The sequence below is a fragment of the Festucalex cinctus genome, chromosome 18 (assembly GCF_051991245.1).
Source record: "Festucalex cinctus isolate MCC-2025b chromosome 18, RoL_Fcin_1.0, whole genome shotgun sequence".
Lineage (NCBI taxonomy): Eukaryota > Metazoa > Chordata > Actinopteri > Syngnathiformes > Syngnathidae > Festucalex > Festucalex cinctus.
In genome coordinates, this window is record NC_135428.1 from 3,014,693 (window position 1) to 3,027,424 (window position 12,732).

A 12,732-nucleotide genomic window follows, 5' to 3' on the forward strand; every position below is an offset into this window, starting at 1 on the left:
TCATTAAAGCAGGGGTGTCCAAACTTTTTCTTTTGAGGGCCGCATACAGAAAATCAGAAGGGCCACATCATGTTATGAAGAGAAATTGTACAAATAATTTATTTGTGCATTTGCATATTTAGAAAAATGCTACAGTATATAAACCAATTTATCTTTATAACGCCTCGTGACTTTCTGTGGTGCCAAGGTCGGATTTGTGAGCGTATCACATTAATGATTAACTAAAATCGTCACGTAAACACCACACTTAAAATTATTATCCTATTACTGATAATGACTCTCGCTTTGGTTCCAAACGTGGTGATCTGCTCAAGGCAGGGGCGGATCTATTTTAGTGGGAAATAGGGCTGTGAGCCCCCCCCCCCCCCCTCCCCCCCCAAATAAAAATAAAAAAAATCTCAAAATGTTTGCTATATTACCTTTAACAGCTGTAAAAAAATGACAAACAAAAACCTGCTAAAGTAATTGTGGTATAACACATACTTGTTTCAAATAAAGTCGTCAAAGTGGCCCTTGTATGCAGATTTTACATGTAAATATAGTGTCCAAAGTGTGAATCTTCCACAGTCCAAAACTAACCCTAAAAGCACAGACTGTATATGTGCAATTAGGATTACCAGAAAGATCTGAGCCCTGGATTGTGCCCCCCCCAAAAACCCCTCAAGCACTGTCATGAAAATCCTCTGACATCATGACACTCGGATATCAACAAATCAAATGTTTAAAAAAGAACGCTGATGAAACGAGAGGAGTGCGAACACACACAAAGCATGCTGGTTGTCTGATATTAACTATTACGTAATCCCTCTGCCGAGCTGTTGACACTATCACATGAAAATGCAGGGAAAGATTATCTTTTATTTCTGACGCCAGTAGAGTAAATAAACAGTGTAGCCTGCTGATGATTATGGCAGCTGTGAGAATATGAAAAAGCATAAATATACAGTGCTGCAAAGATTGTTATGACGGACTGGAGATGTGCTTTCACAGCTACTGGTCAATACTGTATTGTGCACCAAATTACAAATTGGCCCTTGCCTGAAACACAAACGTACAAAAAGCTAAACAGATTTACAAAAAAAATAATTTAGTATGCAGTACAGTTGTCTTAGTGCCTGGATTAGTAGCGGTACCCTAAATCCACATATTTGTTTACCATTTAACCATTGTGCTTTACAAGCGTCAAATGTAGCCGACATGCTAACATAGCAACATCAACCTAAACTATGCTTTAGTTGAAAATACCGTAACTTACTTTAAATTAACCTTCACGATCCCTTACTGTACACTGGCCAATGGTACTAGAAACCAAAGTGTTTTGTTTTTGTCAGTTTTGGTAAAGTTTTAAATCCATCCGTGCCGTAGACTACCTGTCATAGTAGCTAGCTAGCGCTAAGCTAACCTGGGAGAGTTCGTCACGTCACTCTCTCCAATTGTGCCATTTGTAGGCGGAAAAGAAACGTGTGCGTGATGTATTGGTGTGGCTCCGAGAAACTGAAATATATCTTTCGTAGCTGACTTAATCAAAAATGAGTGTTCATTATTTTGGCAGTGCTAATGTAAAAGCACACACAGACCCTATCTCATTTATTTATTCGTCGTGATATGAAGAAATGGAATGCGGGGAGTCCGTATTTCAAGCGGGGTTGAGCTATGACTTGACAGTGTGTCTTACGCAGCAATGTGCTGTCTCTCCATTTCCTTCCTGTGATCTCGCTGCCTGCCGGCAGGTAAACACCACAATCTTTCTTCGCAGATAAAGAAAGCAGGAAGGGACGTTGCACTTTTGATGTGGGAGAGGATGGAAAGGATAGTTTGGCTGGTTGGAATAGGCAAAATCCTTCTTCTACATCTGACTCATCTTTGCTTCCCACTCCAACCTGCCTTTCATAAGTGTGATCCCCAATACACTTGGAGGAGGATTCAACGCCAAGCAAACGATAACCAGTCTGCTGTCATTTCCACACGTCCTCCCGTGATGACAAGGGAGGATCGGTGATTATCGGGTCGCTCTCGCTATCTTCACATGTCAAAGGTCAACAGGCAGCTTGAGCAAGCTGTTGACTTGACAAGCTACCGAACGCTTGAAAAGATAAGAAGCAGCTGAGAAATTTCGGGATAAATCCTCGTTAACAGGACACCGGTTTCAAGTGCTGCAGTTTTTCCACAATTCACTGCTCTTCAACAAGAGAACCACTTTGTCTTCGCGTTAATTTTTCACCCTCCATTAATTAGCCGATAGTGTTTCGAGAAGAACTTCATCTTACAAATAAGCAACTAGTTCACATCGTCAGACAACTAGTACTACTAATAAAGCGCGAGTTGTGAGCTAGTGGGCAACTGGTGGCCTAACCCGATGGGATTGTTCCGGGTGGCAGGCAACCATTTTATTTGGATGTGGTGTGTGTTTTTTGGATGTTTCATATTTTTATTTTTTCCCAGGAGGCTCTGGGAGAGAGGAGGGAGCAGTTGGAGCCTGTGCCACTGCCTAGGGTTCTAACCACACAAGTTGACGCTTGATTATATTAAAAAATAAATAGATTAAAAAATAAATAAATAAATTGTAAAACAATTGTACAAAAGAACACTGATTATAAAATGAGGGTCAATGGGAAGAAAACACAATTTAAAAAATGGGGGTGAAAACCCCAAAATGTAAAAAAAAAAAAAGACAAGGAAAACAATTGTGAATATACAAATTTGCAAAATGCAAATATGTATTGACTACAGTTTAAAGTTGTAATATCACAGTTCACCACTAGATGGCAGACATCGCCTAAACGGGGTCTTATAGCGCCCTATACTGTATCATCACGTTTATTAATCAGACTCAGGTCCACATAACAAACACACATAACATATAAAAGAGGAAAGGATTAAAAAAAATATATACAAATAATAATAATAATAAAAAATAACAAGATAAAATAAGAAAATTTACACCTCAACAGATGATACTGTATATATCATAAGTAGGCCTAATACTTTTTTTTTTTCATCACAAACAATACCTCAATAATATTAAAATTCTCCTGTCAATTACTTGCTTTAAAATTTAAAGTGATTTTTCTGGGTAGAAAATGCTAAGTGGCTTCTTGCACTTCATGTTGGTTTGCTGTTCAGCAGTTTTGTGCTGTCCTTGAATGAGACTAAATCAACATCACCACTGCAGTTGACCAAATAAGTCACAATCAGTTGTACTTGATCAAAAATAATTCTCATATATGGTTTAATGCCCCGTCGTGGTTTCTTGCAAAGAGTAATAATCACCATTTTGGAGATCCTTGTGAAACGGGATTGGTTGCCACTGTTGTCAGGTTTCTGTTCAGCCTTTTAAAGGTACTTGTTCAGGACCAAAAATTGTCTTTCCATGGTTCTATTATATTTAGAGTTTATGTCCAGGAGCAATACGGTGAAAGCTGATGTAAGTTGGGTGTGTATACTTAATGACAAAAATCTGGGTTGGCCACATAAAAGAATCTGGAGGAAAGAGCGCTGTCTAATTCCATCGGTTACTATTACAGACGTCAGCTAAATCGGAGCCTTAAGAACACACAGACTGTTTTTTTTTTTTTTTTAATGCTAGGATATAGCAATAAAGAGATTACCAAGAAATATGTGGGGGAAACCAGTCTGGAAAAGTCCAACATGCCATTGTCGAGGATCCCATTTTGACATCCGAGTCAATATCCATACACACAGAAAAAAGGAAAAGCGATAATTTGAAAGAAAGATCTAATTGGAACCAGCCAGGCATCAGATTTAAAAGAGGAAGAACGTAGCAGCGGCACTATTACGGGAGGCCCCTACGTCTTTTTAATTCCCTCTGCTATTACAGCGCTTGTATACAGACCTTTAATGTGTTGCGGTAAAAGAAATGAAACAAGCAGCAGCAGGAGGCCCACACCACAGTTTTGTTTTGTTTTTATCTGCAACTAAATGCGAGTGAGAAGAAATACGAAAGGCGCCAACATCTACTGTAAGATATTCGTCTTTGATTCAGTGCAGACACCTCCGCTTTCCTCACTTCCCTCCTTTTCCAGCCGCCGTGGAACTGAAACTTCTTGTCCTTTCCTGCACTTCCACGCCAGACTGTTGTGGCGAGTGACATCAGACAGGAAAATCGTGTAGCGGCGAGGAACTACATGCTGCGTTTAACCCTGTCACCACGCTGACTGTAAATGTTTGAGAGGTGCGAACCGGTGTGGATTGTGGATGATAATGAGGAAAACGGACTCAAATACAAGGAATACATGACGGACTGGCTATATCTTTGCTCCTGCGTGACAAAGACCTCGCCGCCTTAAGAGGATTATCATCTAATGTCTGAGATGAAAGAGGCCAAAAGTATACAAGCACTTGTATGCAAGATGCATCTTTGTTTTTGGGGCATTCCTGGAGTGACAGCTTGACACGCGTGACGCCATCATTAATCTGCAGCTCGCCGGCATGCGATTATCTTGCAGCCCTCAAGTTACCACTTTGCCGGCTACGTGGGGGGGGGGGGGGGTAAGCGCGGGGGGGCGGTGGAGATAAAAGAGATCAAGGTTGACTTACTGATCGAGCAAATAACTTTAAGTGCCGAGCGTCTGCCTCACATATCCTCATATTCTCTGAAAAACACTTAATCCCCTCTTTATGATAAGCTCGAGGGGTGTCTGCTGTGGGACCAACTCTTGGATTTAAGGTTTCAAAACCAACTCAAATTAAATTAAAATATAGTGGCGCCCGCACACTGTGAAGCAAATAGAACTACAAAAATTTCCGCGGAAATTTTGGATGCGGCTGCTGAATCTTGCAAGGTGGAAAGCCAAATGTTGGTGTACTTTACCTCTCAATCGGTCAGCAAGCTAGCATTAGCATGCTAAGCTAACATAGCATTAGCATGATAACTTAGCATTAGCATTAACATGCCAAGTTAGCTTAGCATTAATATGCTAACTTAGTGTTAGCGTGCTAATTTAGCATTGGCTTGCTAAGCTAGCATTAGTATGCTAAGCTAGCATTAGCATGCTAAATGAGAAAAATTGCAACAAAATGAGCTAAAAATCATATCGTCGGTTAATGTATGTGCGAACAGTGTGGCTTGGAAAAAGGTGCTTAATTTGTGGCTCTTTTCCCCCCTTCTCCATTTATTCCTATGGGACTTTTTGGGAATTGCGTTGCCATGGTAACTCGGAATTCCCCCCCAAAAAAATGGTTCCCCGCGAGTCAGATCGAGCCGCATCTTTTGATACCTCATTTGTGCCGGTACGTTCAACAGTTCGGGCCGCATTTTTTAACTTAGCATTAGCATTAGCATGCTAACTTAGCATTAGCATTAACATGCCAAGTTAGCTTAGCATTAATATGCTAACTTAGTGTTAGCATGCTAAATTAGCATTGGCTTGCTAAGATAGCATTAGCATGCTAAGCTAGCATTAGCATTAGCATGCTAAGCTAGCATTAGCGTGCTAAATGGGAAAAATTGCAACAAAATGAGCTAAAAATCATATCGTCGGTTAATGTATGTGCGCACAGTGTGGCTTGGAAAAAGGTGCTTAATTGGTGGCTCTTTTCCTCCCTTCTCTATTCTCTCCCTATTCGGTATTTTTAGCTCAAATTGCATTTACCTTTTTATACCATACACGGAAATTCCTTCCTCAAGAAAACAGCCTCATATGTCGCAGTGCACACTGCAGCCTTGTCTGCGTCACAGTCTCAGTCGTAAAAAGGAAGGTAGGGCACTGAACGTCAGCGCCGAGAGTCGGCTGAGATTCAATGAAAGTGGCTTCACTAGCTCCTGCCTTCAGCAAACCTAATTACATTTGAACCGCAATGGGTCTGCGTTTTGAGAGATATATTTATGTCAAATCCAAAAGAAAAACATGCTTGCATTTCCGTGCTGTTTTCAAAAACAGGACATTTCAAAATTGTCAGCGCAGAAAATGATTCAGATTCCGTTACTGGTTTGATCCCTAAAACGTCAGGGCAAAAAATGGCAACCATGTTGACAATTTCAACTACAGGACTACAGAAATCCGAGATTGATTTGGACAAATTAATTACATGAATTGATCATCAAAAGTAAATATCGATTAATTTGATAATCCATTTGTTGCTGAGGTAATCATTGCATCGCCAGTCTAGTCTAATTCAGACTGTTGCTATGATAATGTTTACAAAATATCATTCATCAACTATTGAGAATATTGCTAATCATTTATACTATCATCGTCTAATTTCTGTGGCACTTCTCACCGACAGTCAAAATTAACACAAATTGGGTCAAAAAAAGGGACCAATCCAACTTTCTGGGCATTTAACCCAAAATGTTGGGTCAACCTAAAAAAATTGGGTTGCTTTTTGGGGTTATTAATTTCAATTGACTCAACATTTTGGGTTGAACTCAAAAAGTTGTCCGTTCATTTTTGACCGAATTCGACTGGGTTACTCAATTAACCCCAAAAGTTGTGTCAAATGAATAAACCCGAAAAATTGCATTGCATTGTGGGCTATTCATTTAATTTGACCCAAATCCAATTACTCAATTAACCCAAAGAATTGGGAAAATGAAAAAAAAGAAAAAGAAAAAAGGTTTCTTATTATTTAATTTTTGACCCAATTCAAATGGGCTATTCAATTAACCAAAATAGTTGGGTCAAATGAATAACGCACGAAACAACCCCAAAAAAACTGTATTGTGTAGCAGTTTATTAATTTAATTTGCCACCTTTTTGAGTTAAATAAATCACAAAGTTGGGTCAGTCCATTCTTGACCCAACTTGGGTTATTTTTTGACCCAACTGATTTCGACGCACAGTTTATAATGGATGCGATTTTCTTTTTTTGTTTTGTTTCGTTTCACGTCAGGCACACGGACGAGCAGCAAGTCTTTTGACAACGCCGAGCATCACTGGGTGCGATTTTCGCATCATTGTTGTGGGGCAGAATAGCGCCGGTGTCTGCGATGGTCACCCTCCAGCTCACTGACAATGCTTTAGTGATCCACGCACACACACAACACACACTACAGTCATTGCGATTGGTACAAAGCCCTTTTGACGTTGAGGGTTGGAGGGCGTGGCATCACTTCAGCTTAACGCTGCCTGCATTCTACGTCGACTTTCTTGCACTGCAGCAGACCCCCCCTCCCCCCTCCCCCCTCCTCTGCTCACTACCTCCCCTCTCTCATTCATCCCTGGAAGGGTGGTCCGGTGTAGGGGGACCCATTTATTCCGTGTTTGCTTTCTGTGGGTGTGCACTCGTGCCTGTTTAATTGACATCAAGAGCTACGACTCGGCATTAGCTACCTGCTACTGTGGGGTCAGGGTGGGAAAATGGCTGCAGGACGTGCAGAAAGCAAAGAGGATGAATAGAAAAGATAGAAAGTAAACTGAAGGTTGAAGGGCAGCAAAAGTGGATTCACACGATGATTGACTCGTAATTTTCGGATTCGAGTGAGAACGAATCATAGCCTAGCATAGCATAGTAGTGATAGACCGATATGGCTTTTTCAAGGCCGATACTGATACCGATTATTAGTAGTCAAGGAGAACGATAACCGATATTTCAAGCCGATATTTATTTGCTGTAGAAGAGAAAATATTAGTGTAAAAATTAAAAAGTACTTTTTCTTTTCAATTTTAAACGATATTGGCAGCTTTGTTTAAAAATTATATTTAAAAAAAATTGCAGAGTTTCAACATTTCTTTTTTTTTTTTTTTTTTTTTTTTTACTTTTTTTTTTAATTCTTAAAAATAAAACATGTAGGGAATTCCCAGTGTCAGCATCCTTATTTATAAAGTGGAAATTGAAATAGATCCATAAATGAAAAGTTCCTGTATTTCACTGTGCAAAAAAATGAACGCAAACGTAGCAAATTTGGGGTTTTCATCAGGATTCATAAAAGGTTTCAAAAGATTTTTGCAGAAGGTGAACAAATTGTCAGAATGTGTTCAAAATACCCGCTTTATTGGCTTTCAGATTGGTCAAAAGGCCGATACCGATATTTGTCAAACTGCCAAATATCGGCACCGATAATCGGCCCGGCCGATAATCGGTCCATCCCTATAGCATAGCATATTTTCTTGTGTATTTGCGTCACAGGAATGTTTGACAACATGTTTAACATGTAAAAACACTGTGGGAAGTGCACAGTGTTGTGTTAAGTGTGTTCTTCGAGAAGTGTTTACCCGCGTATGGGAATATTTAGCCCGCTAATGGCCGTTATATTAGACTGTTAAGCAGTCAATAAAGCCCATCAAAGCAGTGCATTAAAACGCCTTTGTCGCTACTTCACTGTTGACGTTTGATGCCAGCATGATGGCAGTTAGCCGAGGTTAGCCTAGCATTAGCTAGCTAGTCGTACAACAGACATGACATTCATTGATGGCGAACACGGATGGATTTAAAACTACACCAAAAGCGGGGGAAACAAAGACTGCCATTGGCCAGTGTATGGTGAGGGACACTGGAGCTTAAGGTTAAGTTATTATAAACTAAAATGGAAAGACTTCCTGTAGGTTTGACGCAGCTGTGTTAGCGCGTCGTTTGTATATAGTCTTAGTGCATTGCGCAATCTGTAATGAATGTGTTTTTTAAAATGTAAACGTGACCCAACTTTCTAATTTTTCTCAAAATTGAATCCCCAAATGTAAATTGGTCCCTTTTACACAGTTAGACCCAAATCGGGTTATTCTCAACACAATCTTTTTTTTTTAAAGTGTTGTTTTGTACAAAACGACGCCCATTAGCGACTTGGGTCAAATTGACCCATATTAAATTATTCGCGATCCCCAACTGTTTGTAGCGTGTAGCATGTTTTTAGCGTGCATTCAAAAACACACCCATCGGAAGTTGCGATTAATGCCCCACGCGCAACACAGATGCACAGTGTTGGTAATCTTCCACCATTTTAATTACTACTGCAATGTCGCTCGCCCAGCAGGGGGAGGAGAGAGAAAGCCTTGCAAAGAGATTGGAGGAGTTGGAGCACAGCGGAAGGATGGCAGATAAGCTCACACTGCATGTTTGCTCGACATTCGTTCTTTTTGAGTGTATAAGGCACATTGTGCCGAAGACATAATGCAAAACCGCAGAGTTCGGGTGGTAGGGATGGGCAAGCCACACCCGCATCCGCCCAGTGCACTTTCCCCCATCATGCACTTTCACAACAAGTTTATGATGTCATTTTTCACCTATTTTTTGAGATGACGGAAAATCATTTTCAATTGATTTGCCCGTAGCAAAAGTGAGACTAATCGCAGCATCTCTGCAACCAGCCTCAGCATGCATGTTTCTAATTCTCCGGGACTGCGGCGATCATCGACACCCTCTCAGCCTCTTTCGAGCTTGACAAACCGGACCCGAAGCCCTCAAGATGCTGAGCCGCAGGCATGTGGCCACTTTAGAGAGGACGCGTTAGTTCTGTGGGACACACTCCTACTTGTCACAATTTCAAAATCCTGTTGACTAGTAAGCAGGACTGCACGGATCATCTCAACGTAAACAGCGTCAAAGCAAAAAAAAAAAAAAAAAAAAAGCCTCACTAAAAACATTATCGGGTAATTAATTGCTATATATGGCTGAACCTACTATTACACTTCCTTCTAGGGGTGTAAAAAAAAAAAAAAATCGATTCGGCGATATATCGCGATACTACATCGCGCGATTCTCGAATCGATTCAATAATCGGCAACATAGATTTTTTTTTTTTTTTTTTTTTTTTTTTAGGATTCAAACCTTAAGCGTGGAAGAATGTTATATGAACGGAACATTAAGCCTTAATATTTTATTTCAATGCTGTTCAAACATGAAACAAATTACAACCTCTATAAGACTGAAATTTCAGATCAATAAATAATACATTTTCATATAAATCTTACACTCTACAAGCTTACTGATTAGTATTTTCTAAATTTGAATGGAAAAAAAATCGCAACAATCGACTTATAAATTCGTATCGGGATTAATCGGTATCGAATCGAATCGTGACCTGTGAATCGTGATACGAATCGAATCGTCAGGTACTTGGCAATTCACACCCCTACTTTCCTTCCATTCTTTGGTGCTGCAGCAATATTTTTTAACTCATTCACTGCCAAGAGTACAACGTCTGATTTCGGAATTTATCACTTGTGATTTGTTGATTCCATTTTATAATCACCAATATTATCTTGTGGATATAAAATCTTAACCAAACAATTCTGTCAAATGTCACTTTTCACAAACAGCATTCAATTGAAGAAAAACAAAACAAAAAAAATGTGGCCAAGAAGAAGGATTAACACCACGTGGCTTGCCAATATATTGAACTAAATCGCTACCTCCACCAGCCAGGAACTAAAGACTCATCCAACATTTATCAACCATCATCGACGTGACACACGGTTGTGGAAGCAGCGCCACATCGGCGGATCGATCGGTGATTATCTGCGGCATTATCGGTGATCACAAACCCACTGTGGAGCATTTCCTTGAGAGAGATAGCGAAGGCGCGTCGGCTTGATTAAATCAGCACTTGAGCATGGAAAAATAACACGGCAAGTGTGTGTCCACTGCGCCGAGGCGATCCTATTGTTCCGCCCGGGTCGTGTGAGCTGAAGTGAGCTCGTAAAAACTGAAGAAGCTTCCAGCCAATTAATCCGTCCAGCAACAAAATAACCATGAAACTCTGCTCCATATCTTTAAATGCCTCCTAGTAGAGATAGAAAATTCGAAGCTCTTACCGGCCACTGTGTATCTGTCCATGTAATTGAGTACGTTCCCGAAACTGAGGATGACAGCAGCGACGACCGGCGAGCGGCATCGGAGCAGCGCCGCGCGGAATTTCTGCCCGGGTTTGCAAGCGTGGAGGTCCGCGTTGGATTTGAGCGCGGCGGCGGGGCTCATCATGCTGCCCGACAGCGTGCGCACCTCGTCCAAATTGCCGCAGCCTTCCAGCTCGCATCCATCACCTTCCACGCACATTCTGGTGCATGCGAAAAGTGACCGGAGGGGGAAAAAAAAAAAAGAAACTGAACAGAGGTGGGTACTTGAACAGCGACCAGTGAGAGGACCTCCGTGGAATTAGTCGCTGTGGAAGTGTTGTCTTGAAAGCTGGAGCGCAGGATGAGCTCTTCTCGGGATCATATTTTTCCACCAGTGTGTTGTGACTGAGGGCCAGTGCGCTCCTGAGTTGTCTTTTTTTTTCTCTCTCTCTCTCTCTCTCTCCCCTGTCAACTAGGCGAGCGCAAGGGGTGTGGCCTGGCATTGCAAACCGCGCCCCTTCGCACCCTGCAGCCAATGAGGGAGGCGCACCTGATTGAGCTGCAGATGCCTAACGAGTCATGAGGATGGGCCGGATAAGGTTAATGAGTGTGGATGAGTGGGTGTGACAGTTCTCATTAAATGATTAGCGTTACAAAAAAAAAAAAAAAAAAAAAAAAAAAAAAAAAGAGAGAAAAGCACGTCTGCTTTATTAATATGAAACCCTGCTATATTAAAAATTGATGTAGAAAAAAAAAAAAAAAAAAAAATTAAAAATTGATGTTAGTGTTGTTCACAATCATTGACTGCAGATTGCACGTTTCTCATACATTTACAGTGGAATATCTAAAGCTATGTGTTTCATGTCATACATCATAATTAGACCAAAATATTAAATTAGGTTAGGTTTTAAAATTTGTAGTTTTTTAATGATTTTTTTTTAGAGTCCTTTGCTATATTTTTACCACAAAGCACATATATAAAAATATATTACCAAGTGGGCCGGATTGGTAAAATCTAGGGATGTAACAATAATGGCAATATCGTGGTATCGCGATATTATCATCGTCGTCATGTCACAATGTTAAAAGCAGCCCATCTTTAAAAAAAAAAAAAAAAGTCAGGTTGATTTCCATCTGTGCAGTTCTAGCACCCTCTGGTGGCTATTTTTTTAAATGCAGTTTAATTTACATAAGGCATGTTTTGGCCCTTCTATGTTTAAAATCTTCGTTATTGGTCAGATGAAGGGGAATTTAATATGCTTGTGAACCGAGTCAATATGTGGAGGAACTCAATATGTGCGTGCATTAGCAAGTAAGTGACTCAATATTAGATTAGATTAGATTAGATTAGATTACATTAGCCTTTATTGTCATTATACAAGTACAATGAAATGAGATTTAAGCTCCGCCATAAGTACACACATAATAGATAAAATTCCACCCCAAAATGCAGAGCCTGGATTTTAACCCACAACTTCAGAACTGTGAGGCACATGTGATAATAATAATAATAATAATAATAATAATAATAATATCCATCCATCCATTTTCTGAACCGCTTACTCCTCACAAGGGTCGCAGGGGGGATGCTGGAGCCTATCTCAGCTGGCAATGGGCAGTAGGCGGGGTACACCCTGAACTGGTCGCCAGCCAATTGCAGTTAATAATAATAATAATAATAATAATAATAATAATAGTAAACGGATGGCCAGCAAAATGGATGAATTATTGTCTACGAACATATTGCAATTGTTTATTTACATTCAACCATCAGCTACTGATGCGAGCGACGTCATGCACGCTGTGATCGCAAGATTACAATTTCAGCAACCCGGTGCCCTCATACTGGTCAGCCCTTATGTTGGCAGCCTGCTGTTCCACCATCGGCCTGTTGGTGCTCGGATTCCCCACGGGAGAGAGAGAGAGAAGAATCGGCGTATGCTCCCTTCACATTTGACTTTACAGAACAACAATGAACGGAAAACAGAGGTTTTTTTTTTAA

At 40.5% G+C, this 12,732-nt stretch overlaps 1 protein-coding gene across 1 annotated transcript in view; it reads right to left on the reverse strand.

The window, feature by feature from the left end:
• The window catches only part of spns2 (SPNS lysolipid transporter 2, sphingosine-1-phosphate), a 69,493-nt gene extending 58,337 nt beyond the window's left edge, over window positions 1-11,156 (reverse strand). The window contains exon 1 of the mRNA XM_077505354.1: window positions 10,710-11,156. Coding sequence (XP_077361480.1) covers window positions 10,710-10,950 — 241 coding nt within the window. The 5' untranslated portion in view covers window positions 10,951-11,156. The remainder of the gene's footprint in view (window positions 1-10,709) is intronic.
• Window positions 11,157-12,732: the final 1,576 nt, after the last annotated feature.